Raw genomic sequence first — 27,572 nt, forward strand, 5'->3', positions numbered from 1 at the left:
ATAACTTAAGGGAATAAAATGAAGATAAAAGTCTCTAATAAGAGTGAAGTAATAAATCAGCCCTGAAGTGAAATTATAATTGGAATAGAATGTCAGCAGAATAAGCTACACAGGGTAATGTATAATAATAATAATAGTAATAATAATAATAGCTATAAAAACTCAATACCCATTAAAAAAATTTTAGTCTTTTTAGATTAAAAATTACCCTATATCGGTGGTAGCTAAGAACATTTCATTACATTATATCTTGATCATCTTAGCCTAAAAAAGGAATTTTTAAATAAAAATATATTAACTCAGTTATATTAAAATGCAGTTGAAATGGCTCAGAAAAGATTCTATAGATTGCAAGTGATTTCAATTAGCACTGAGATTCACAACCTCTAAAATGCTTAATTCATCCTATGATAGTCCTACAAAAAAGTCGCATGATGCTTTTAATAAATTTATTGTTATAAAATTACAGGATAGTGTTGTCTTTGTGTTTAACTTTCCTGTGAATCTTCATTATTATTTTTAGATCCACAAAGAACTATGATTGTTGTTAATTCTTTCCCAATTACAGGAAGAATACTAACCTTAATTCTTTTAAAAAAAATAAAAAATAATAAGTCCAACACTTAAATTATTTAATAATTCTCTATTTTGGTTCACTGTACTATGATATCTAATAAATCTCATGACATTTTAAATGGATAGATTGAGATGCAGTCTAATTATTTGTCCATCATATATTTCTCTATACATATATGCCTATCTATTACAAGACAAGATGTATAATTTAAACCTTGACATGAGCTTAATAAAAGTAGTTTTAGTTCCAAAGAAGAGAATATAAGAAAAAAGATAAACTAACAAAAAGTTCAAAAAGATACGTAGCTAAATAAATGACACTGAATATGATCAAAGCATTAAAAATCAAGTTTTCTTCCTGGCTTATTTGAATAGAAATATATGCATACATTAAAAGGTACTGATTAAGATATCATAATCTACAGAGAAGAACTGCTTACTTAAGTTCTATCTTTTCTCCTGACTTTCAAATGCTAATCATCTTAAACATTATTAGTTTATAATGACATCCACAATTTCAGTTGTAAAAGCCTATGAAAAGAACTAAAAAGTAAATCATTACATACTGTGCTAAATTCAAAGTGCTATAATGAAAGTAACTGAAAAGAAAATATGATTCATTCTTTTCATGAAGTATCTTTTTGGTCAATTTAGTCTCTGTGTGCCCGTGATTTCTGAGTTTTTAACCTGAAGATGATAAAATATTATAGGAAAGACTATGTGAAATCATGTATGTAAAAGTTTAAGATAGGGTGTGACACTTAATATGGACTATGGTTGCTGAGTAAACAAATATTTTAAAATATGTGTTTGTATTCAGCAAAGAAAATGTAACACATACAATGTACAAAATTTATACTGAGCACATTTTATAGACTATAAATTATAATGTATATAACATACATTGTATATCACATAGTGTGATATATTATATATAATGTATATAACATACCTTGTGTATCACACACATTGTATATCATAAATGCAATGCATGTTATACACACATCTATTGAGAGAAAATATCTGTTCTCAAGAGGCATGTATCCTTACATAGATGTAGTTGCTCACATCCCATAATCTTTGCTGCTCAGGAGGGTGAGGTGAATAGGATCATGGTGCAAGACCAGACTTGGCAGAAAGTACATGAGACCTCATCTCAACCAATGAAACATTGGACTTGGCAGCATTTATCTGTAATCCCAGCTATGTTGAAAACATAAATGGGAGGATTGGAGTCCAAGTTGACCTGGGCAATAAAAAAAAGATCCCTACTGGAAAAATAATAAAAGCAAAAAGAGAGGAAGATGTAGTTCAAGTGGAAGATTGCATGCCTCACAAGTCCATAGCCCTGATTTCAAAACTCAGGATTGCCAAAAAATACATTAATTAATAAGGCAATGCAAAACAAACAAAACCTGTGCTTAGTGTCTGGTGAACAACTGTGAAGAATGTAGACAATTGCAATTCCATCCAGTAGTTTCTGTAACAGAGGTGTTCAAATATAGGAATTTACACAGGAATCAATTAGTCTATAAGAACGTTGATTTTTGTCAATCATAGAGATACTTCAGTTCAAAGAGCTCTGAGTATATTAATGTTTAATACCGATCCTTCAATAAGCCATACAAACGTATGTAAGCTTTGTCACATTTTAAATGTTTGGGTTTAGATTTTATTCATTGTGACTTCTCTGTATTAACAGCGTTTGATTACAAGCATTAGCACTAGTGTTAAAGACACAGAGCCTTGCCCCATCTAAAGTCTAGTTGCTTGTTTTTCAGGCTCCTTGCTAAAACAAACTTTCAATCCTATGCAATAAAATTTACAATTTGGAGCTCTGTGGGATATCTTCAAATATCAAGTATTCAATATCTAAATGATAATGTGGAAATAGACTCAGAGCTCTTTGAATTAAAGAAACACGATGATTTTATAGTGTTAAATAACAAAAACATCATGGTACTTAATCCCCAAACAGCCACACAAACAAATGGAATGGAAGAGAGATCCAAAGTGACGGGTCCTGAGTTCAAGTTCCAACACTGGCACACACGTAAAGAAGAACAAATAATCACCTATTTGTTCAGGTTCTATTTGAAGAAATAAACAAAACCATGCATTCCACATGCAACATCTAATTTTACAGACCTATCCTCATCCTCACCCATTTTCCTTACACAGAGATATTCAATCTGTTAGAATTGTATTGTTCCTTCTTATTTTTGTATCCTCTACTATTGTATTGCACATTTTAAAACTGTATACTTTAAACAATGCTAAACACACACACACACACACACACACACACACACACACTATTGTCCTTATTTTGTGCAGGGCATACTTGATTTCAGTAAGATTAATCTTTGTTCCATGTCTTCTATTTGCCAAGTAGAGATAAAATTTCAGATTTCTGGTAGTCACTCTCTCCTCAGACAAGGAAAAATAGGGAATTAGTATTTGGCAATACAGCCATTGTCCAAACACAAGCTATGTCTAAATGGAAGATGGCACTAATATGAAGTATTTCAATTAGATAAAAACAGAATCTCTCCATAGCTTGATATGTGTGTGTGTGTGTGTGTGTGTGTGTGTGTGTGTGTGTGCATAATTGTCCACAGGCCTTCGTTGACACATCCAAGCTGTTTTTACAGCCTTGGCAGTGCACCTGCCATCTTTTGCAGTGATCTGATAAATTTACATTTGTATTACACTATCAGGAGTACTACAGTCTCTTATCAGGTTGTCCTAACTCCTCTGAAAAGCAGCACTTGTGTGTTCTATGCACAAAGAAGAATTGTCAAACCAGATGCAAATGTTACAATAGGATTTCCTGACTTGACAGATTGACTCCTCAAAGGACCAAATATTTTGATTCTCTGAGGAGCAATAAACAGAAGAAAGACGGAATAACTACGCTATCAATCAAGGACAACAGTTTTTCTATGATTTTTTTTCCTGTTTGCCTCAAAATCTGCTGGTTTTCTTTAAGCCATACATAATACCTGAAAAAAAGCCAAGTTTTTAATTTTTTTTAACTCTTAGAAACCAGCCAATGATGACATCTTATCTTCCATAAGGAGACAGAGATGGTGGAAAATGTGGAAAGATACTAACTAATCCCTCACACGTGACATCATTGGGGAGAGCTCTGCTGACTCCAAATCTAAGCAGCTTACTTAGCCTTCCTGCTTCATAGTTCTTCCTGCACACTCAGGGCCTCAAAGTCGTAAAGGTGAATTCTTCAGCTGCCTTTTGGGATTCTGTCCAGCACCAGAGTACTTATCTGTTCCTCTTTAGTCCATAGGCCACAGATGTACAAGGAAGAGGTGAGAATACCCGGTCCCTTAGCAGGAAATTCTGGGCACAGGGATTGTGGAAGAATAGACTCCTGGTAGAAATGAATCTTTGTCTCATTTGAATTTTGGTGATGAGGAAGGGGTTGCAGCTGGAAACCAAATGAACCACTGGGACAATTTCCTGACCTTCAGGGCTATCTTTATACTCCTTCCCATACAACCCCACAGCCAGACATACTGAAACACTACTGCCATTTTTCACAGCTACAGTTTTTGTATATCTTGTTGAAATTAATTGATTCTTGTCCATCTCTCTCATTCAACACTTGAGTTTCACAGCACTTGTAGATCACCACAAAATTCTCATTTCTAAGCACAAGTGCTAAGGTTAGACAAGTACTTTACAATTACCTATTTTTTTGTGGATTGAAATTAGCAGATGGCTATCTTCCTGAAAATATAAATAGGTACGTCTCCCTGAAATTAGTAAAAAGGAAGTTGGAAAACCACTAATAATATATTCTTTGGTATGCCTCCAATGCAACTACTAAGTTTATGAAGCAGCATTTGAGAAAGTACTAAACTTTTCTAGATTTAGTGTATACATAATTTATTCAGATAAACCGTAAAAGGAGGCTAGAACTTTAACCAGGGTGATTTAAGTTCCTTTTACGAATAAATTAGGGGGGCTGGGAAGGTGGCTCAGTGGTAGAGTGCTCGCCTTGCATACATTCGATTTCTCAGGACCACATAAGCAGAAAAAGCCAGAAGTGGTGCTATGGCTCAAGTGATAAAGCACTAGCCTTGAGCTGAAGAGCTGAGGGACAGCACCCAGGCTGAGTTCAGGCCCCACAACCGACAAAATGAAAAAAAAAAAAAAAGAATAAATTAGGTTGCTGCTAGTGATTTGTTAACAATAAGATTTTCGTACTAAATACTAGGCACAACGACCTTCAGAAGAAGCTCTGTGTCCCTCCATCATGTCAACATGAACCACCCCAAGGAGGTGTTGCGGCACCAGCAATGAATGCCAGCGTGTTAGGTGATGCCTCATCTCCACAAACGGAACCCATAAATCAAATCGCACAGCATTCCTGAATTTCCGTATATGAAATTGAGTGTAAATATAAGAAAAAAGAAATATGGAAAACTATAGACAAAAAGCAATGTAATAATTTTATTTCCTTTTTGCACCTTTCCGTTTTGAACTTTGCCATAGCCTTTAAAAACCTTTCAAGTCGGGCTGGGAAGGTGGCTCAGTAGTAGAGCTCTTGCCTTGCATGAAAAAAGCCGGAAGTGGTGCTGTGGCTCAAGTGGTAGAGCACTAGCCTTGAGCTGAAGAGCTGAGGGACAGCACCCAGGCCCAGAGTTCAGGCCCCATGGCCGGACCCAAAAAAACAAAAAACCTTTCAAGTCAGACACAGAGTCACAATACGGACAGTCACAATACAGATTTCAACAACCTTTTTGTTTTGTTCAATAAAACACAAAAGAACATGGAAAAACCACACATGGAAAGTCTCCCATTCCCTCTGGAGTTTGCCGTTTATGTACATTTTATGAGGTGCTCATTTGCATTCGATGGACTGAACGTGAGATGTGGGGAAGAAAAACATCAAGATTTTTTCTTAAGTGTGGTAGCTGCAGAAGTGGAAGAGCCTTCTTCTGCCAAGGCTCCTTGTGTATTAGCCATCTCCTTGGAGGGCTGACCTGTGGTGGCCTTGGAGCGTGCAGATGAGAGGATTTCTCAGGCTTGATATGGCCCACACAGTCAGACATTCCCTACCCTTGCAGATGGAGTTCAGCTTTTAAATCTAAGGGTCAAGATTTTAAGAGAAACTGAGCTGACTCTAAGTTTGTTTTTAGACACATTTAAGTGATTGTAGTGAGAAGATTAGTTAGGTAAGTCTGGCCAACTACGTTAATGGTTGGGCTTGCATTCATTCAGATGGTCTTCAGGAAAGGAATGGGTGTCCACACTTGTCTATAATGTTGATAGTTGAAGACTCCCTCAGCAGGAACAACAGCACTGACCCTTTGTGATTTATTCAATTTCAGGTCATCACCAGCACCCGTCACATAACCCTGACAGTAAACCTGGTGGCATCACTCCAATTAATATACCGGAAACATAAAGCACAAAGAACTTGGAAAAACATCCGCAATATCCAGGTAATCAACTGCAACACTGGGAACTTTAATCAAAGTCCCTCTGACTCCCCAAAGCAAGGACTAATGAAATATCTATGAATTAATGGTACTGTCAAGGGAGAATATTTAAATGAGAGAGTAAAATCTAAATATAGAAAAGTCTTAGACTGAACTAGGGTAACAGAAGGAAGAGATGGTAAGTTCTGTTTGCTATATGTACATCCAGGATAGAAAGAATGTTTATAAATGCATCTAAAAATTGGAAGAAAAGACCTGTAAGTAGCCACCAGTTTTGATAAGTAACTGCAGGATAATCTAAAATAATTTCAGGTCCACGGTACGAACACACAGGTAACTTATTTAAACTCACAAGCATATTGCAGGAAAATACATTTGCACACTCTAATGGCAAATATGAGATGTAATTTTCTTCCTATTAGGCAAAAGAGGCTATTGGAACCTAAAATTTAGACTATATTAAAAGCAGTTCAATTGTTTTCACTTTTTAGATCGTATTAAAACTGAATTACAATCATTACTTCATGAAGTAGTTAGACTTTCTTTCCTCTATAATGAGAATATTAACACTGAATATCTTCATGCAATCAAATATATATATTGCTCCATTTGATTCAATATTATTGAACAGACATAACACTAATGGATTTTCTAATTGATTTCAGAAAGAGTATCAAACACGAGCACGTTCTGGGAAACACTGCCTTTATGAGCTTATTATCCAGTAGGAAAATATGCCAAGAGCAAACAATTTAGAACACAGTGTAATAAAAAAAAATACCAGATGTGTCCAGGTAGTTAAGGTAGTGGTCAAATAACAAGGAACATCACAAAGAACATGAAAGTTACTCTCTATTGTCTCTGGAAAATTAGTAGCAGGTGTTGCATTTCTATCCATTTAATTCCAGTTGGTTTTGTGTCCATGTATATGATATTTGGCACCACAAATTTAATTCTTCTCAGTCATTATGGGGAAAAGAATCTACGATTTGTTTAAGGTCAAGTTTGAATGTACGTGAGTCTACAATTTAAGTGGCCAAAATAAATACAATATATATCTTTGTGATTTAACATATTTTACTGAGCATAGGTATATTTGCAAAGGAACAGAGGGATATCTTCCAAGTTTGCAGCTTGCTATATTTTCACAACTGGACATACTCCCAGCAAGTAGCACAAGATCAAGAAATGCAATTTGGGTCATTAGAAAGATGAATAGAAGATGTAAACTCGATCAAGGTACATTATATGCATGTATAGAAATACCCCCAACGAAACATTTTTCTACAATTATTATTGCGCCAATAAAAGAGAAACAAGAACTAAAAAGAGAACTATATTGCCATCGATCACAAATTCCTCTTGTGGTTATTTCCAAGCAAGTCCACTTAAGGTATCATATATTTAAGTAGTGTGAAGTATTACCATCTTAACTACCCAGAAAGACTGCAGTTTGAACCCAGCCCAGGAAGACAAATCTCTGAATCTTTCATCTCCAATTCAATACCAAAATGCCAAAGTGGAACTGTGGCTCAAGTAATAAAGTGCTAGTCTTGAGCATAAAAGCTCAGGGACTGACCAGGCCTTGAGTTCAAGCCCCAGGACAGCACTAATTAATAACAATATTAATACTAATAACAATACTAATAATAATTGGGAGAGTAACTTACATCCTATATTAAATGCAAAACAAGCATAGGCTAAGAAGTTTATGCTAAAATAAACTAATGCTTTTTAGATCACTGAAGCAAAATCAGAAACCCAGAAGTGTGGTCTCCCAAACTAGGGTGAAGGTAGTGACTTCTCCAGATCCCTAAGGTGAGGTCACAAAATGAAACTGACATTCAATGTGGTTCAAATACCCAAAGTTAGGGGAATCCAGTGACTTAGTCAGACTACAGAATAGATTGCTTCCATACGTTATTATACGCCATTCATTTCTATTTTACCCATTTCCTTCAACACAACAACATTCATAATGAATCAGTTTCTGAGCAGTACCATTGATCAGTTACCTCATGGATGTCTAGACCTACAACATTCTAGAGCAACTTACTGTTTGGAAGGCTCAGGAAATTTTAGTTCTTCTCTTTTCTTCACTTCGATCATGGGCTCCATTGGGGTGAGAACCACCGCGGCACACGACATAACAGAGTGGTAGGAATCCTCCCGGCATACTGGTTCATGAAAAGAAAGTTGTAAATGTCAAAATTATTTCTCCTCTCCTATTTTCACCTTTTCTTTTTCCCCTTTGATATTTTCAGCAGAATAAAAAGAGGAAATTCACCTAAAACATTATCATTAAACTATCCTTAATGATCATTTCCCACCCCCTTTCCACTCACTAGTTGTATGACCTTGAGCAATTTCTCTTTCATTTGGAGTTCATAATGGAAAAGTTGTTGCCAGCATTTGAAAATCCAGAGTCAAAGTTCAGCAAAACAAAACACAAAGAAGTATTGACTGATATTTTTGTTCTAATCATATTCTGAACTGGTGTTCAGACTTAAAACCTAAACCAAAATTTTATAATGGCCATCATATAAATAAATACAATTTACTCCACATACAAATTGGATGTTTTTTCAGTCTCTCCTTATCCCGTAGATATATAAATTACTATGAGAGAATGATGTGACTATTACTAACTAATGAAAAATGTGTTCAACATTCAAGTAAACTTTAATAATATAGAATAAAGGAAAAGTTCACTTTAACAAAAGGTGGTTTTTATTGTACTGTTTGCAGTACAATAAAATATTTCTTTTCCTATTTCTTTTTCCCTTTATTCTCTGTTGTCATTGTTTATTATTTCTGTACCCTTTGCCTTGGATACAAGTTTTTCTGATTGAGGGAAGGGAAGGAGAATCGCAGAAATGAGACAAAGAGTGAACCAATTCAACACTGATACTCACTAGATACAACATTGGAAATGAACTTTACAACCTGGTGAGGGGAAGGGATTGGGAAGGGGGAAAAATGGGAGACAATGAGGGAGGGGGTAACATCCGTCAAAAAGAAATGTACTCATCGTTTTCTTACTTATGTAGCTGTAACCCCCCCCCATTTATCACCATGACAATTAAATTTAAATTTAAAAAATTAGATAAAAAATTAAAAGGTTTTGTGCCGTATGAAGAAAGGCTCTAACTTTTCATTGTCCCAGAGCACCAATGTGACAGGAAATCATGAAAACCTGTATTTGAAAGTGGTATCTAGTTGATCCAGACATAGTACCTTACCTACTCCTTGCTACTGCAATACAGGAGCTAGAAGCTTGGGTTATATGAAAACAGGAGATTCAACTTTTTCAATTATTATTAGTATCATATTTTCATTTTTCCCTTCAAAATCCCTTTTTTTTAAACACTTTTCCTTTTGTTTGTTTGTGGATCATGGACCTTAAACTCTGGGCCTGCACACTGTCCCTCAGCTCTTCATCTCAAGCCTAGAGCTCTACCACATGAGCCACAGAGCCACTTCCGTCTTTTTCTGCTTATTGGTGCTTAGGAAATCGAACCCAGGGCCTCATGCATGCAAGGCCAAGCACTCTACCACTGAGCCACCTTCCCAGCCCCTAAAACACTTTTTAAAATGCAAAACACTTGACCTTTATTTCTTTTATCAAACATACTTTATTTTTACATTATTTTATTCATGAGCCTAAAAAAACAAGCAAAAAGTTCAACAACTAAATAAAATATCTTTGATGCTGCACGCTGGACAACAAGAGTAAAATCTTAGTGTTTAGATTTTACATCTCATGTCATGCTGAGTCTTGAAAGAAGCATTCTGGAAAGCACAGCAGGAATGGAAAAATGACTTCCCACCACAGTCAAGTCCCTATGATGTCTTAAGGACTAGTGCCAATGTTCCACTACTCAAGTTCAAACCTAATAATGACTTCTGTTTTGCCACAAGATTTGCAGATTTAGGTTGAGCAATTTAACTTGAAGATGTGATTAATTCTGGTGGTTTTTCACTTACATAGACAAGAAAAATAAATAAATACACACTGAAATATAGTCATTGAAGAATAGGTGAATAAACACATTGAATACTGATATTAGAATTCCTTGAAATTCCTTCATGCAAACCATTCTGCAGATTTAATCGAATTACATTCCATTTTCTTTGCAAAATGTTGTTCCTTCCTATCCCCCCAAATACATTTTTACATGGGCATTAATTATAAGTGAATACTGCAATTGGTTGTTGTAAATGTTTTTTTTAAGTGATGCTACTCATTTCACAAAACGCCCCATATAAAATAATCTATTTACATATTACCAAAGGCATTTAACATTTAACTTCTGACCTTTGTGACTGGATAAAAATGACAAGTTTAGATCCATCCAAAAAAAAAACAGGAATTCTAGTTTGAGACAATAATGACCTCTGTGCTTTCTTAATTACATCAAACTAACATGGTTCACTATTCTGATTAAAGCCAGAGAAACCTATGCCTTTAGGGAAAGCAGAATGAAATAAGCAGAAACCCATTTAACTGTACATATAAGCTAGTTTTAAAAATATATAGAAAATTCCATTCACTTCTAAATTAAAAAAAAAGTAAGTATACAGAAGGTAGCAATTAACAATCTAACAAAACTTTTGTTTTATAATGCCAGTATTAGCCAGGCATTGAATATTTAAGTTAGGCACTGTATATTTAAGTAGGTTTGCAGCATCTATGGGTTGAAAAATTGATACTTTTTCAAACTATTATTTCTCACCATAAATGTAAATAGTCATTTGAAATGCCAAGCTACAAATTTCACATGCCAAATTTCCTCTTCTGCAGAAAGACTTTGTATTGTAGATGGATTGAGGGAAATACACAAAATTCTATATAAGCCTCTGTTAGTAGGCAAGGTCACAGCAAAGGTGACTGAAAAAAAAATCAACACCTTCATTCCTTCTACACTGGTGGGACCTTTGGGATAACTAATCAGAAGGATGTTGATAAGGTCACAGCTAGAAAGACTAGATGTGTATAGAGAGAAAGTCTGGTGTTTGAACTGTCAGTTCATAAGAACAAAAATAAAGTTCCAATCTGAAGAACTGGCATTTAATCATGAGATTATACAAATAATTGTTTAAAGGAGAAGAAAAGTATGTAATAGTGACAAGCATTATCTCTCTTAAGATGTGGTGTGGTAGACCCATTCCTGTAGACCCAAGTTCTTTGGGAGTAGAATAGGATAGCCCAGGGAGAAGCATGTGGGCATTACTGAAATGTAAACTAAAATTAAGTCAACCACCAGAGGCTCACAACTGTATTCTTAGTGATTCAGGAGTCTGAGATTGGAGCTTTGCCATTCAAAGCAGGTGGGAAAGACTTAAGGCTATCTCCAATTAACCTCTAAAAGCCAGAAGTGGGTCTGTGGCTCAAGTGTTTTACACACACACACACACACACACACACACACACACACACACACACACACGCACACACACCTCAAAAAAGAAAAGCAAAGAACAGGGGTGTGTTGTAGGGCGGAGAGATGCCCGAGTTCATAGTTCAGCACTACCAAAATAAATAAGAATTATATGTTGTAATATTTTATTCTAAGCCTTCAGCCTATTTATTTCTAAATAATTAGTTATAAATGTGTCCAAAGCTCCTGGGGCCTGCTCAGTCAGAAACTGGCAAATTTTGTGGTAAAGTGGAGTCATTTCTAGGCATAAGCCTGAGTCATCTGGCTTTGTCATGTATCCAGCTGTTACCCCACAAATAATGGCCTGTCCCATGGAAGGATGCCCACCACGCTGTGATCCTCCGAATGCTTCATTCAAGACGCCTTAATAAACACAGATGCAAAATCTAGACATTGACGACAGTAGGCTCCTTTTCTTTCCCATTTGCTACATCAAAACCCTTTTATTTAATCACTGGCCTTCTCTCTTGACTGGTGTTTTAATGTGTAAAATCAGCTTGAAAACACTGAAAAGGCCGTTTATTTACATTTGACAAGAGGCCAAAGATTTTAGGGAAGCATTTGTTTTTTCTTTCAGACAACACTAGAACATTCAAATAACTGAAGATACCAATGTATACATTTTGTAACATTTTATTGTATTTGACTCATTTTTATTGATGAATACAAATCATCACCCCAATTCACCAACATAGTGCCCTAGTAATGAGTAGCCTTAAAGGAATTTGCTTTTGACCTTATCAACAGAGTGTTCACTTTTCCTTCTTTTCCTTTCCAAATTTCTAAGAGCCATGCATTGGTCATAGAGCTCACTGGTAAATCTTCACCTCGCAGAAGAGTAAAACTTACTTAACCAACAGGAAACTTAATTGTATGCACAATTCCATGCGGTATTATTCATTGGCATGTACCGTGCTCTTTGTACAACTCAGAAAAGTTTATGGAATTAGTAGTTTTATTATTTCCATTGTTACGCATTAAAGGATTTTCAAAACCAGAATTCAATCAGTTTGTCTCCATTCTCACGCTTTGATCATACTTCATGCTAACTCCATTCAATAATTCAAGTGTCCTGAAGAAATGGATAAGTGTAAAAGGCTTTTTTGAATTATGTTTCAGTTGACTATCTGTACATGTGAATTCTTTATCTGAAAAAAAAATACTGTGAATAATAAGCAGTTTGTCTCATAAGACAGCTTTGATTCACTAGACAAGGACTGAGAATTTCCTCTCAGGACATACAACTTAGGACTGTTTTCCTGTGGCTTCAATTGAGATTGACTGGCCAGTGATAAGACAAAATGTGATACAATTATAGATACATAACTTCACACTTAGTTGTAACTGGTTGCTGCTGATTTTTCCTTCTGTCCTATGTGTTTGAGATCACTGGTGAATATAACTGACAAAATAATACGTTTGTGTGGAGCATAGATCTGGATCAACTGAACATTTTTACCCATGGGCCAAATTTTTCAACTGAATTTTCAGCCCTGCCATGTAGGTCAAATTCCAAGAGAGAGAATTGTGGTATTGCTTTTCAGCATCTATACGACCTGTCACCATGTGGTCAGTTTGGTAATTGTTGGAAGTTACTCAATAGGAATTGTGCTGTCTATTTTGTGGTGCATCTTCAGCGTGCTTCTACTGTTCCCTTTGATCCAGATGTTATATCTAATAACATTCAGCCTCTTCTTGATTCCCTGAGGGCTGAGGTAAACGAATAACACTAATTTTCATTTTGTGGCATTTCATGGTATGTATAGAATTTTAAAAAAGAAAGAAAAATTAGCTCTTGAAACAAATGTACTTCAAGATGCATTACCATGACAAGAGTTTGATGAGGAATATTTGATTCATGCTGGGCCTAATTTATGTGTCATGGTCAATTTGGAAATAAGCTATCAAATAATACATGTATTGGAACAATTTTGGGCTAACTACTATGATACTTTGAGTTTTAGTGTTTCTAGTATAAATATCTGGGGACCAATTATTCAACTAAATACATCTGAGAGACAAATTATTCTGTAGACCTTATCTTCTATTGGAACAGATTTTTGAAATAAAATTTATCTTTCTTTATAGTTGTGCTCCCATTAGTATAATATGAATAATTCCTTTGACTTTGGTTGTTGTTAAAATGAAATGAAATAATGTGTGTACAGTGCTTAATAGAATGTCAAACAAAGGAACTTTTAAAATATTAGCAACCATTATTTATAACTGGTTTTGATGGTTTTGTTCATTGCAGACACCAACTTAAAAAGCCTACAACTTAGAGATATTTTATCCGTATGATTCAAGTCCAAAAACTTAAGTAATGGAGATTATTATAGATAATCTGGATGGCTTGAAGCAATCAGTTGAAAAGTGGCAAGAGCAGTCAAGGATTTCTGATAAAGGTAAAAACACTTACCCTTATCAAAAGCTAAAGTTTGCCCTACCTAATGGCTACCTCTATATAGCGGGACTCAAATATCCACTCTCCACAAACATGTAAGTCAATCCTTTGTCAAACAAGCAAACGAAAAGATCTCTGTATATTTCTTATTTTATTTCCATTTCTCTAGCCTTTAAACTTACCAATCAACCATAACATTATAAATATGAATCTGGATGAACTTCTAAGTGTTTTCTTTGACTTACCATCCTTCATTCAGTTCTTACAGAGGATTTTGATGAAATAAGAGTCCAGAATTGAAAGAGGAATTAAAAATAAGCAGATAAGATATATGTCAATGATACAGCTGTATCATGACTCTAAATAATATACATTGTAGCTGGATATCAGTGGCTTTTGCCTGTAATCCTCTCAGGGGGCTGAAATCTGAGGATCCAGGTTTGAAGCCAGGGTGCGAAGAAAAATCCAATTAACAAGATAAATCCAATTAACAAGATTTTTTTAAAAACCTGGAAGTAGGGGCTGGGAAGGTGGCTCAGTGGTAGAGTGCTTGCCTTGCATGCCTGAGGCCCTGGGTTTGATTCCTCAGCACCACATAAGCAGAAAAATCCAGAAGTGGCACTGTTGCTTAAGTGGTAGAGTGTTAGTCCTGAACTGAAGAGCTAAGGGACAGCACCCAGGCCCAGAGTTTAAGCCCCACAACTGGCCAAAAAACAAACAAACAAACTTGGAAGTGGAGATGTGGCTCAAGTGGTAGAACACTAGCCTTGAACAAAACAGCTAAGTTAGAAGATGAGATCATGATTTCAAGCCTCACTACTGGTACATGTGTGTATGTGTGTGTGTGTATGTATGTGTGTGTCATGCATGCACATGCATGCACACACACACAAATACCTATTGTATAAAATCAGACACACATATTCATGAAGTAGTAGCTGGCACGGAACCACTTTATAACTGATGAAGATAAAAACCTTGGCCAGATGGTAACTTTAAGCATGGAAGGAGTGGAGTCAGAGTGGAGTCACAGGTGTCAGTGAAAGCCATCAACAGCACTAGAACACTAGGGTGGCCACTTCATGTTCATTCCTGATAGTCGTCACACGTGCTGAACACAAAGGTAGCCCCAAACACACTTACAAAATTGAATGAGAAATTGAAGGAAAATGAAGTGGAGGATCGGAGCGAAGCAAAGATGCTAGCCAGGCATAAGAAAGAGGGTGGTCAAAGGCAAAGAGATGTGAGACAGTGCTATATATTTGGAGAAATGTGTAGTTGAGGCCTGCCACACATGATCCAAAACATTAAGGAGGAGTGAGCTTGGCGATGGAATATTGTCAATACTGTAAGGATTTCTGAGCAACTCTAAATCCGTAGTATTCGGCCCAGATGATAATATCAAAGAAGTAACACCAACAGCTTTATTCTTTCAATAAATAACCTGGGAAATACAAGAGTTCAGGAACAAGATTGGGTTGATAGCTGACAATACTACCAAGGTAAAGTAGTGGAAATAGTGAGGGCTTCCTACCACTGAACATGACAGATCCGGGAAAAGGTAAGCAAAGCTGTGCACATAGTACTCAAAAGTGTTAAAACACCTCTGTCAAATTCATAGTCACAGTCTATATTTTCTTGTTCTCTTTATTGCATGAAACCTATGTCTCAGTATATTATAAAAACCAGAAAGCAAAGAGAAATATATTAGGATGAAAGAAGAACTGATAAATTAAGGAAATTATGTCCTTCAGATTAATTAGGAAGCCTTTTAAAATTGAAAACTTTTTTGTATCACCATATTGTTGAATGGTGGTAGAATCTTGAATTGATTTTAAAGAAAGAGGTCAAGAAATTATAGCAGTTAATATTGTGAAGTGACTAATTATAGAGAAAAGAATACAAAGGTACACATGAAAATAAGTATGTCTTGAAAAAGGACAAAATTATTCAATATAAAAGGCAGCATACCTAAAAGGATCCAAGTTCTTGAACTTTTCCTACTGTGTACTTTATAACATAGGGTTGTACAGTTGTTAGGCAATTTCAAAATTTGTTCTTGGAAATAGCACGTTTGTAATCTATTTACTTTCATTTCTGCTTTAACAATCAGTTTTCAGATCATACTTCCGCAAACATTTTATGGTGCAAAATTTTTGTACAATAAAACTGAAACTTTACCAGTGATAGATAAAAGTTAAAAGGCAGTTGAATTCTTTTTATAAGGTTATCTACTTGTCGTATTGTTATAACTCAAACTCATTAATACGCTTGGGCTGGCAAAAAAAATGTACCTTTCTAACTTCAAATGAAATAGCCATTTTTTGAAGGTTTAACATGAAATAAGTATTCAAAAGTCTTTCCTAATTCTAATGTAAGAATTTTGCTACAAAGTTTTATGTGACATTAATAATCATCACTATTATTTAATGACTATTAAAGGTTGAAATGTGTCCCCCTCAAGTCTTATGCTCAAATTCCACTTCCTAGTGCCTCAGAATATGAAATTATTTGGAAGTAGGGTCTTTAAAAAGGTGACAAAGTTATAGCAGGCCATTAATGTGCATTCTGATTCAAGAGTTTGATGTCCTTTTTTTTTTTTTCTTTTTTTAATACCAACCCTAGGGCTTGAACGCAGGGCCTAGGTGCTATCACTAATATCACTAAGCAGTTTTTTTTTTTTGCTCAAGGTTAGTACACTACCAAAATCACACTCCTGCTTCTGGCTTTTTGATAGTTAATTGGAGGCATGATTCTCGTGGACTTTCCTACACTGGCTTCAAATCACCATCCTCAGATCTCAGCCTCCAGAGTAGCTAGCTAAGGAGTGTCATTGACACCTGTCTACTGATGTCCTTTCAAGAAGTGACTAACATATGAACAGCATCTATTGGGAAGACCTAGGAAAACACAGAGAAACCGTATAAAGGAGAGAAGCCATAGGAAAAAACAAGCTCTAGTTATGTCCGAAACTGGCACATCTAGCTCCAGAACCGTGAGAAATTACACTTTTTATTATTTAAGGCACCCAGTTTGTGTTATATAGACTTAAAAACAAACAAAAATATTAGCCATATTTAGGGCCGGGATTAAAAATTGTACTGCCTGAGCCAGTTGCTCATGCCTTTAATCTTAGCTGTACAGGAGGCTGAGATCTAAGGTTCACAGATCAAAGCCAGCCTGAGCAGAAAAGTCCCTAAGACTCAAATCTAATCACAAAAATAGCTGGAAGTGAGGCTGTGGCTCAAGTGGTAAAGTGCTAGCCTTGAAAAGGCACAGTTTAGGAACAATTCAGCCCTGTGGTCAAGCCCTATGACCAGCGCATGCACGCGTGCGTGCACACACACACACACACACACACCTGTTTGTACTAATACTAATAATTAAAGTAGAAGTCACAGTGTTCTAGGACAGACTTTCACCTAATGACTAAATCTATATTTCTCCTCTTATTATCTCTATTCAAAATCTTCCTATCTAGGCTACTCAGTTCATGCATCAATAATCTAAGGCTGCACCATTTATTGTATAAGGTTTATAATTAAATTTCAAATAGAGTGAAAGATTAGAGTTGGAAGAAGACAACCATGACGAGAGAATACATACATATGAATATACTTCCATCATATATATTATGACTTATGTGATACTTTGCATACATATTTTAAACACATACATTTTATGTATGCACATAAAATATGTAGTAGCAGGAGGAACTGAGTTACAAATAATTATTATAGCCAGTCTAGCTGAATTAGTTATTAAAACTATAAGGCAATCGCTAGGTAGCAACCCAAGGTTGAATATTCTGCAACTTTCTGTAGAAAGGTACCATAGAAACAGTAGCAGCAACAGAGATGTATGTATACACCAAGCCCTTCATCACTGCTGGACCCAACATGTCATATTAGAATGTAGAATGACATCTTTGTCTATGCTTGACTACTTTTGAGTAATTCAAACCAAAGGAGGCAGCTTTCCCGTTTAGCACTGGCAGCTTTAGTCACTATAGCACACAGTAATGTCTCAGGCCAGCCACACCAAGGACAGCTCATTTTCCTTATTTGTGACATTGCTCTTCAGGGTCAAGTTCTCAGTTCCTTCCCTTTGAAACTATGTGGACTTTGCGGCTTCCTCCACCAAAAGAAGGTCACAGAAATGATATCATGTAAATTTTGGACATTTGATCTTAAAAAATAGCATTATTTTTGTCTGTCTGGCTCTCTCAGCACTGAACACAGAGATCCAGCCGCCATATTGTAAGGAATCCATGTCTTCATGGATGCCGCCTGAGAGTCACGTGATCACCCCCAGTTGAAAGTCACAAACAAGGGCAAATACATGAGTGAAAACTTTTGTGTTCTAGTAGAGGCATTGAGTACCAGAGCACAGAGGAAATATCTCTGTGCTACAATCAGTCCTCCTGGCCGACAGATGTCATAAAAGGTAATGATATGTGGTGTTTTCAGCACCTCAGTGTTGGAAACGTGTATTGAATACACTTGTATTCAAGGAGCAAATTATTTGATCCTCTCAGACAGGGACAAATTTCATAAAACCTAATTCTTAAGTCATAAGTGCTAAAATATGTCTCTGTGTTTCCTGTGTGGAGTTTATGCATGAAGACTTCAAAGGACTGATGGTAAAAAATTTCATTCCACAGTTGTCTGCAAGCCAATGCTATGGAACAGCAAATAATATAAGTAGCTAATTGCATGTGTGTGTGTCTGTGTGTGTGTGTCTGTGTCTGTGTTTGTGTAAATTCATACAGGAGGAATAAAAATACACCGTTGTAAATGTGCTGATTCCTCATGTATGTTTCTCATTTCAAATTTAGAAAGAGCCCAAAAGCTATGCTTAGAAATTCTGTAATAACAGGTAAAATAAACATTTCCTCTACCACTCAAAACAATACTTATCGTTTTTCCAAACAGAAAATGAAATCATGCTTGTTATCCATATTAATGACAAGACCATATTATTTAAAAAATACCTAACCTAAGTTTGCTATAATCTGATATCTGAACATAGAAAAATGAAAAGAAAGAAGATGCATAATGTGTCAGAATAGCAAGAATGGCCAAGCATGCTACATCAGCCATAGTGAAGATTCTCAAGGGAAGGATGGCTTAGCCAATATACATTTTACTTTTAGTTTTTTTGGAGAAGTATGTCAAAATTATACATTATTAGAAATTTATTACACTGGATTTGGAAAAGAAATAATATAAACCTCTAAGAAATGAACATCAATATCATGTCATAGGAATCTTATAAAACTTATAGAATAAGTTTTATAACAATTTTTAACAATTGCATATAAACCTACTATAATTTTCCTAATCATGTTGCCACTACACAAAAATATACATGAGTATGAGCAGTTGTGAGCATCTCTCATTTCTCTACCTAGATTCCTATTCAAGATTCTGTTAGTGAGATAATTATATATAAGACAATGGGAACCAAGGCAATAAGGCCTGTGTTTGGTTTGGTTTGCTTGTTTTCAGTGCTGGGGATTGAACCCAGGACCTTGTGGATGCTTGCTAGGTACTCTACCATGACTAACAGTTCCTGCAACAAGGTTTAATTTTTAATCATCACAGAATTTAGAATATAGTCATTTTACATATACATTCTGTGGAATTTGTAACACAATATAGTAAAAAAAACTATTCAGTATAATCATAGTTATTATGAAGTCAATTTTCAGCCAGGCATATGCTAGACTCCAAAGATATAAGAGAGAATGAAACAAGTTCTTTTTCTTTCTTGGAATTTATGGTAGTTGTTTTTCAATACTCAAAAAGATAGTGACATAACATCCAATTTCCAATTGAGGTGAGTATTTTAGGAAATAGCATTTTTATTACAGAAAAGCCTCATGGAAAAAAATGTGTTCACATTTCTGCTCTCTACTGTTTACATCCCATTAAATATAATCAACTAATGAGGAATTATTTAAAACACACAATAAAAATGGCTTTTCTGCCAGATGCTGGTGGTTTGAGCCTGTAAACCTAGCTACTTGGGAGGCTGAGAGCCAGATCATGGTTTAAAGCTAGCCCAGGCAGAGAGAAGTCTGAGAGACTCTATTTCATAAAGGACCAGCAAATAACCAGCTAGCAGCATGTCTCAAGGTGAGAAGGATCAGAATCAGAACTTGAGTTCAAACCCCATTACCACCTCCCAGAAACTTTTCTCTAATAGCTATATCAATTTTATTTAGCATTATACTTTAGAATTCCATATTCTTTCAAACAACATACACCCTCACCCTCTCTTGCTCTTTTCCCCTTTCTCTTTTCCTCACATCTTTCTTTCCTTTCTTTCTTTTACTTTCTTGTTCAAAGTTTAAAAGTTATACTTTCAGAAATAGTGCTTTTAGAATTTCCTGAAATCTTTGCTTCCTTATTGCACTATTTTCTAGGCTGAGTAAAATAAGTATCAAAAGACTCATAAATTTTAATTGAAGACATTTCCTTGGATATATCAAGAATCACAGGTTATAAATTATAATTGATTAATCCTTAATTCTGTAGTACAGACATTTACTTAAGAGATAAAAGTCTGAGGGTCATATAATCTATATAACGTTTACCCGCACTTTTCCAAAGTAAAATAAATCATTCAATTATCTCCTTACAAAAACACTCACTCCAGAATTTTATAAATAAATTACAAATCTAAAAGGAACACTTAAGAAAACTCAAATATATTGCAACTAATGGTTTTAGTTCACTCATTCTCTGCCATCATTACAACAGATTCTGAATTGCCAAAAATATAAATTCTCCTGCCTTCTTGATATCAAGAAACAGAGAAAGAGAGAGAGAGAGAGAGAGAGAGAGAGAGAGAGAAGACATGATTCAATAAGAATTGTACTCATTACCTGACTCGTGTAGCAGTGACTCCTCGGTATATCAACTCTACAATAACAATAAAACATTTAAAAAAAAAGAAATTGGAGAAATCAGAAAGTAGAATTGCAAAGGTTAATGAGGTCAACACATTCAGAGGTAAAACAGCAAGAGTAGTTGTAGGTATTTCATCCTGTAGCACCAGAGATCTCAGTTCATAACCAAATATTAAATTTCTATAAGAGCTTATCCTGGGCTGGGAAGGTGGCTCAGTGGTAGAGTGCTTGCCTTGAATGCATGAGGCCCTGGGTTCAATTCCTCAGCACCACATAAGCAAAAAGAAAAAAGCCGGAAGTGGCGCTGTGGCTCAAGTGGTAGAGTGCTAGCCTTGAGCAGAAGAGCTGAGGGACAGCGCCCAGGCCCAGAGTTAGGCCCCACGACCGGACCCCCCCCCCCCAAAAAAAAAGAGCTTATCTTGACTTAATGTGTGTTGCCATTTGGAAAAATAAAAACCTTTAAAACTAAATTACCAAGACATATAGTAGCATCCTATGCATTCAGCCACAGCTTCTCATAGGAAAACCACACAATCTAGGAGAGAAGTGGAAAGGGTAGCTTCCAGCCTGCCTTAACCAAAGAATTAGTTACTTCACATCTAGTGACAAATCTCTGAACTCTAATGAAAAAGTTCCTGCATTACAGAACTCCTCATCACAGTCCAACAGCTCCCATTAGCTTTCCTGAACAGTACAGAAGTAAAGTCCATATTTCACAGCACAACAATGAAAAGATAAAACAAGGCAAACATTGGTATCAAAATGTCTTTAGTAATACTTGTCTAATTTGTTGTCACAGAATAGGACATCACAGTAATGGCCACCTTGCCACTTTCCTTATTTTTATTACACAAATATTAGCAACCAGAATCCAAGAATTATGCCCTTATTAAATAAATGGATGGTAAAGACTTTAAAAGAACTTGAAAGCTAATGGCATTTTGAAAAGTTGGCAAAGGTCTACACAGCTATGTGAAAAATGCCCACTCTGCAAATTGTTATGGAGGTGTTAGCCTCAGAGTCCATTGGATGCTTCCAGGTTATCCTTATTTATCCTCTCCTTTGTTTGACACATGAAAAAAGAGCAAAGAATGGCAGTAAGATCTTATTCAGGACTGAGAAAAATGACATTTCCCTCCGTCAAGTACAAATTGTGGCAGGGATTTGTCCTAGCTTCCAGAGTAAACTGTTATACTACTAAGAATCTGAATTACAGACACAAGGTTAAAATCCTATAAACATAACTTCCTTACAGTTAAATTCCAAAGCCTGGCACTAGTAGTTCACACATACAATCCTAGCCAGGTAGGAAGCTGAGATCTGATTGTTGCATTGAGGTTTGAAGCCAGTGTGGCCAAGAAAGTCGATAAGCCTCTTATCTCCAATTTGATGTTGGCATCATTTGTGGAGGGGAAGGGCAAAAACAAACCATTTAAATAGGGATACAGGTGGACCCACTGCAACAATGAGATGTACAAGTCGTTATGTCGAAAAACGAACTTTACAACTTTGGCTGGGGGGCGAGGGATGGGAGAGGGATGGGAAGGGGAAACAAAGGAGGAGGCAACAATGCTTGATAAGAAATGTACTCATTACCTTGCCCATGCAATTGTAACCCCTCTGTATGGTATTTTCACAATAAAAAATAAATAAGTAAGTTCAACGATCCAAAACAACACTAAAATAAATAACTAAAATAACACTAAAACAAGTATTTTTCATTACATCCTTATATATTTATAATACACATATATTTTTATATACATAGCATATATAATGATAAAATGTTCTTCGCAAAAGATTTCAAAAATATAAAATACTTATTCAGTACACAGGATTCAATAGGCCAGGTAAATCCTATGTAAGCAAAATTAGACAATATTATTGATGAAAATAAAAGTTGATTGAATGAACAGACATATTGATTTCCTTTAAAAAAAAAAAAAGTAAGTAAATAAATAAATAAATGAAATAAATCTGGAATGGAGGTGTGGTTCAAGATGTACAATGGTAGCTAGCCTTAAGCCAAAATGTTAAGGAACAGTACACAAACCCTAAGTCTAGGCCCTGGTAATGGCAATAATAATAATAATATCCATGAAAAATAGCTTAATATTGAAATCCTTTCAATATTTTCTCCCTTTTCTCTCTATAAAACAGAGACAGCCTATAATTTACGCGATTATACTTTGGGTAAATTTAGATCTATTCAATAAAGCCAATTTCTAATGTTTTATAATGCTTATTTGAGGGTTTCTCATATTAATTAGTTTATGTTATCACAGAAGTATTTTAAAAAAATCTCCAAATCCATCTCTAGGTCAAATATTAGTTTTTTTCTTAATGAAATTCTCCAAAAGCAAAGTGCCACATAAGAAAAATTGACTTGTTATTGATAAATAGTCACTCACCACAGACACAAAATAAATAAGTAGATAATAAATAAATAAATAAATAAATAGGTAAACTGTAAGGCTGGTTAAATTCATTGCAGGTTAATCTAGGATGCAAATAAATAAATAAAAATAGAAAAATATAAATAAAAATAGAAAAATAAGTCTTAAGGAAAAGTTTGCTGTATGACTCACAGACAGTTAGCTTTTCTATACTTATGAGGCAGTGAATTTTCTGAAACATTAACCAGAGTGGCTGCTAAAATATTTAAACACCTAAATCCCTGAGAGGCAGTAAGAACTGTCAATAAAATTCAAACTGGCTGGGTGATGTATTTTAATTTGCATATGCTTTTAAGTGTACTGATAATATGGATTGATTTCCCTTTTTGTTGAATTTCACTTCGTTTGTACTGAAGATTAAAATGCATACCAATTCTTCACTTAAAAAGGCAGAGATCTCCTTGAAAATCAATTTTGACATTGTCATAAGTGATTTTTTACCTACTTTTAATATTTTTCATGTGTTTGCACAGTGAAGATCACTTTCTCCCTTACCTCTGAAAATACATCTGAAATAGGAATCCAAATGTTAAGATATAATTTGATATGTAAATAGGCACTTCTGAAACTCATCAAAAATTCATGTATTGGATGAAATAGGTCCAAATTGTAACTGTCATGTTATTAATTTGTACAAAGAAGGAAGTAGCAATTGGGATCATGTTTGAAAGTATATTAGATATAAGGTATTGCTAACTGGTAACAGCTAGTGTGGAAATTTTTTGTCTCGCATTTTTTGGATATACCAGCCTGTCTTGGAAGCTATTTGCTGGCATCTACCGCATGCATCTTCTTTTTTAATGATACCTTCCTTGGCTGGTGCTTTAAAAGCAAATCTTACTCTACTGGTACCTGCACTGGGAGGGATACCAGCATGGTGTTCAGGATTTGTTCAATGATTGATTCGTTCTTCTGCCTAAATGATAGATGGACATTTCTCTGACAGTACCTGCACTTGTACATCAGCATGGTGTTTGATTTTCATTGGTATTTCATTATTTATTCATTCTCCTGCTTTAATGATTGCATCTTAGGCCTCTTGTCACAAAACACCAGACTGGCTTCATTTCAATAATTACCTATGAACTGAGCAGGGCAGTGCATGCTTGTAATCGCAGCTACTCTGGGTAGAGGTAAGAAGACTGAGTGTTAGATACTACCTTTTTTCTAACTAAAGAATTGCAAATAGAAACACATCATTCAAATTACATATTCACCAAAGACAAGGGTAATTTGACAAGTCACATAATCTTTATCAGCATAATAAACTATTTTATTGTCAAAATAATATTCCACTCCACCAGCTCCAAGCCTTCATCAGCTTGTGATAGTTAAAAAAACAAAGCCTGACCTAATTCCTATCCCTAAAACTGTTACTGAGAGCAATTTATAAAATTTACACCATTTCCTGACAGTATTTTCTAAATGCCTGCTGCTATTTCAGACCTCTCTTGGAAAGACTGTCTTACAACTGATGGGAATGAAAAGAAAGAAGCTAAAATAGTGTCGTATTTTTCTGAAGGCTGAACACTTAATCCTTTCAATCTCACATTACACATGATTATAAAGATTACCTGAGGAAACGTTTCACATGTTATATGTCCAGACAGCCTCCTCATTCAAAAGTCTACATTCTAATATGTTGTCAGCAAGTCTAAATCAGAAAAATAGCTCTTTCTACAAACCACAGATCTGTGCCCTTAAAATGATGTTTGCATTAATACTAGATTGATGAGTCTACTATAAAATTAATATGATCTAATATAAGATTTGTGTTCCTATGGGTTCCCAATAATACAAAATAATATAAATAGAAGACTGGACTACAAAAACAATCGTTAATATTTATAAACAAGCGAACATCTGGCTAAAAATAAAGTTCCCTTTGACAAGTACTCACTTTTAAAGATTCTCACTTAATTGTTTTTTGTTTCCTGCAAATATATTATTGTCTTAGCTAATAAAAAATGTTTAAAAGATATTTTAGAGACTTACAGAGGATCCAAGCTGAATGCCTGTGCTTCACACCTATAATCCTAGCTTCTCAGGAGGCTCTGATCTGAGGATCACAATTTGAAGCCAGCGTAGGCAGGAAAGTCCATAAGACTCTTATTCTCAATTAACAACCAAAATGCTAGAAGTTGTGTCATGTTGCAACTTCACCTTGACCAAAACACTCAGGGATAGTGTCCAGACCCTGAGTTCAAGCCCCAGGACCACCACACACACACACACACACACACACACACACACACACACACACACACACACACACACACACACACACACACACACACACACACACACACACACACGAAATACAAAGAATCCTGCCTAAAGAATCCTATATAGTCTTATTGTTTTAAACAAGAAGATTGTTTAGAAACAAATCTTGGAAGGCCATCCTGGTAGAAATGAAAGTGTACCACATGTTGAAAAACAAATATATTGCAAGACTATAGATCCGTAGGCCTGTTAATGCCGGTTAATAAGATTATAGTGATTTCTTATATGTAGCATTAGAGTCAAATTGTCTGAAAACAAGTATCCTCTTCATATATTAAATGAAACTGAGGATTTTCCTTCACAAGAAATGTCAGCAATAGATTATACACTAAGTATTTTTGGTCCAAAATGCTTGAAGGTTACATGCGTTTCAGATTTCAGTGTTATCTGAATCTTAGAATGTGTACATAGACAACTGCTTACATGTCTTTAATCTAAAGATTCATTTAGATTTCACTGCATTTCCATTTTTTTTTATTTTGGATTAGGAATGCTCAAATAGAAAATTAAAGGATTAAAATTTTTATACATAGTTTCAGGAAATATTAAAAGAGTTATGCTCAGATATTTCTTTCTTCCATATTTTTCTTCTGTTGATCGCTGTTCATACAATACATACCATCAGCATTCTTGTTTTGTTTTGTTTTGTAGGTTGCAAGGCTTGAACTCGGGCCCTGGGTGCTGTCCTTGAGCTTCTTTGTGTTCAAGGCTAGCACTCTACCACTTGAGCCACAGTGCCACTTCCGGCTTTTGAGTGGTTAAGTAGAGAGCAGAGTCTCTCCGGGACTTTCCTGCCCGGCTGGCTTCAAACCACAATCTTCAGGTCTTAACCTTCTGAGTAGCTAGGATTACAGGTGTGAGCCACCAGCTAGTGGCTGTCCCAGCATTCTTTGTATTTTATTCAAATACAGTCCAAGTACCAACTTTCCTATGCCTCTTCCACATATTGCAACCCATGGAAATATTTCTTCTCCTGAATATAATATCTTTTGTTCAATCTCTATAACCATTGTCTAGTACTATTCTTAAGATTTTATTCCATTGGACAAATATTAACTTTCCAAACAAATGGGCAATTTTCACATTTCTTTTTGCAGTTGAACAGTGACACTCGATGCAAGAGAAAAAGGCATTTCAGGATGTGAAAAAGAGCACTAGATTACTTAATAAGTGAGAGATAAACGTTCAGAACATGCAGTCGTTGGTCGGCATGGATTCCTCTCCCTGCCATATTACATGGGCTTCCTTGATGTTTTCCAGTGCTCCAGACTTCCTTTCCTCTAGGACTTCCAGCCTTCTAAAGCATCCTCAAGGGCTGGGAAGGTGGCTCAGTGGTAGAGTGCTTGCCTTGCATGCATGAGGACCTAGGGTCGATTCCTCAGCACCACACAAACAGAAAAAACTAGAAGTGGTGCTGTGGCTTAAGTGGCAGAGCGCTTGCCTTGAGCTGAAGAGCTGAGGGACAGCACCCAGGCCAAGAGTTTAAGCCCCACGACCGACCAAAAAAAAAAAAAAAAAACAACCCACGAAAAACTAAAGCATCCTCAACTCTGCAGCTTTTGCCAACATCCAAGTATCCCTCCTATACTACCATAAATATCATCCCTGCCCAGGAGGCTTTTCCTCATCACCAAAATCTCCATCCCATTCGGACACACTGCTTTGTTTCTTCACTACCACGTTTAAGCCAGAATTCCCCATTAGATTGAACGCTTTGTGACTATGTGCTACTCTAATCCAGGGTCCACGACAAACTTTTACTATTTGAAAGAAACCACGTTTACTTGGTAGGTGAAAAATTGGAATGCTGAATCTGAGGAGTATTGTGGGCCTGCTAATGAACTGGAATCTTAAAAATAAAGATGATGGAGAATATGGACCTTTCAATAAAGCTGAGACTAAGATAGCGCGTGAGATGCATGTGTGAGCAATATGGAAAACTGGCCAGGGCAGGAGGCCTCTGGGATGGAAGAGGGCGGGATTCTGTTCCTCTAGCAACCACTATGAGAATCCATTTGGGGAATC

At 35.7% G+C, this 27,572-nt stretch overlaps 1 protein-coding gene across 1 annotated transcript in view; it reads right to left on the reverse strand.

The window, feature by feature from the left end:
* The window catches only part of Ccser1 (coiled-coil serine rich protein 1), a 389,496-nt gene that overhangs the window by 227,597 nt on the left and 134,327 nt on the right, over positions 1-27,572 (reverse strand). The window contains 1 exon segment of the mRNA XM_042701889.1: positions 8,101-8,221. Within this exon segment, the coding sequence (XP_042557823.1) occupies positions 8,101-8,221 (121 nt within the window).

Source organism: Dipodomys spectabilis, unplaced genomic scaffold (genome assembly GCF_019054845.1).
Source record: "Dipodomys spectabilis isolate Male_0828 unplaced genomic scaffold, ASM1905484v1 ptg000297l, whole genome shotgun sequence".
NCBI classification, from domain to species: Eukaryota; Metazoa; Chordata; class Mammalia; order Rodentia; family Heteromyidae; genus Dipodomys; species Dipodomys spectabilis.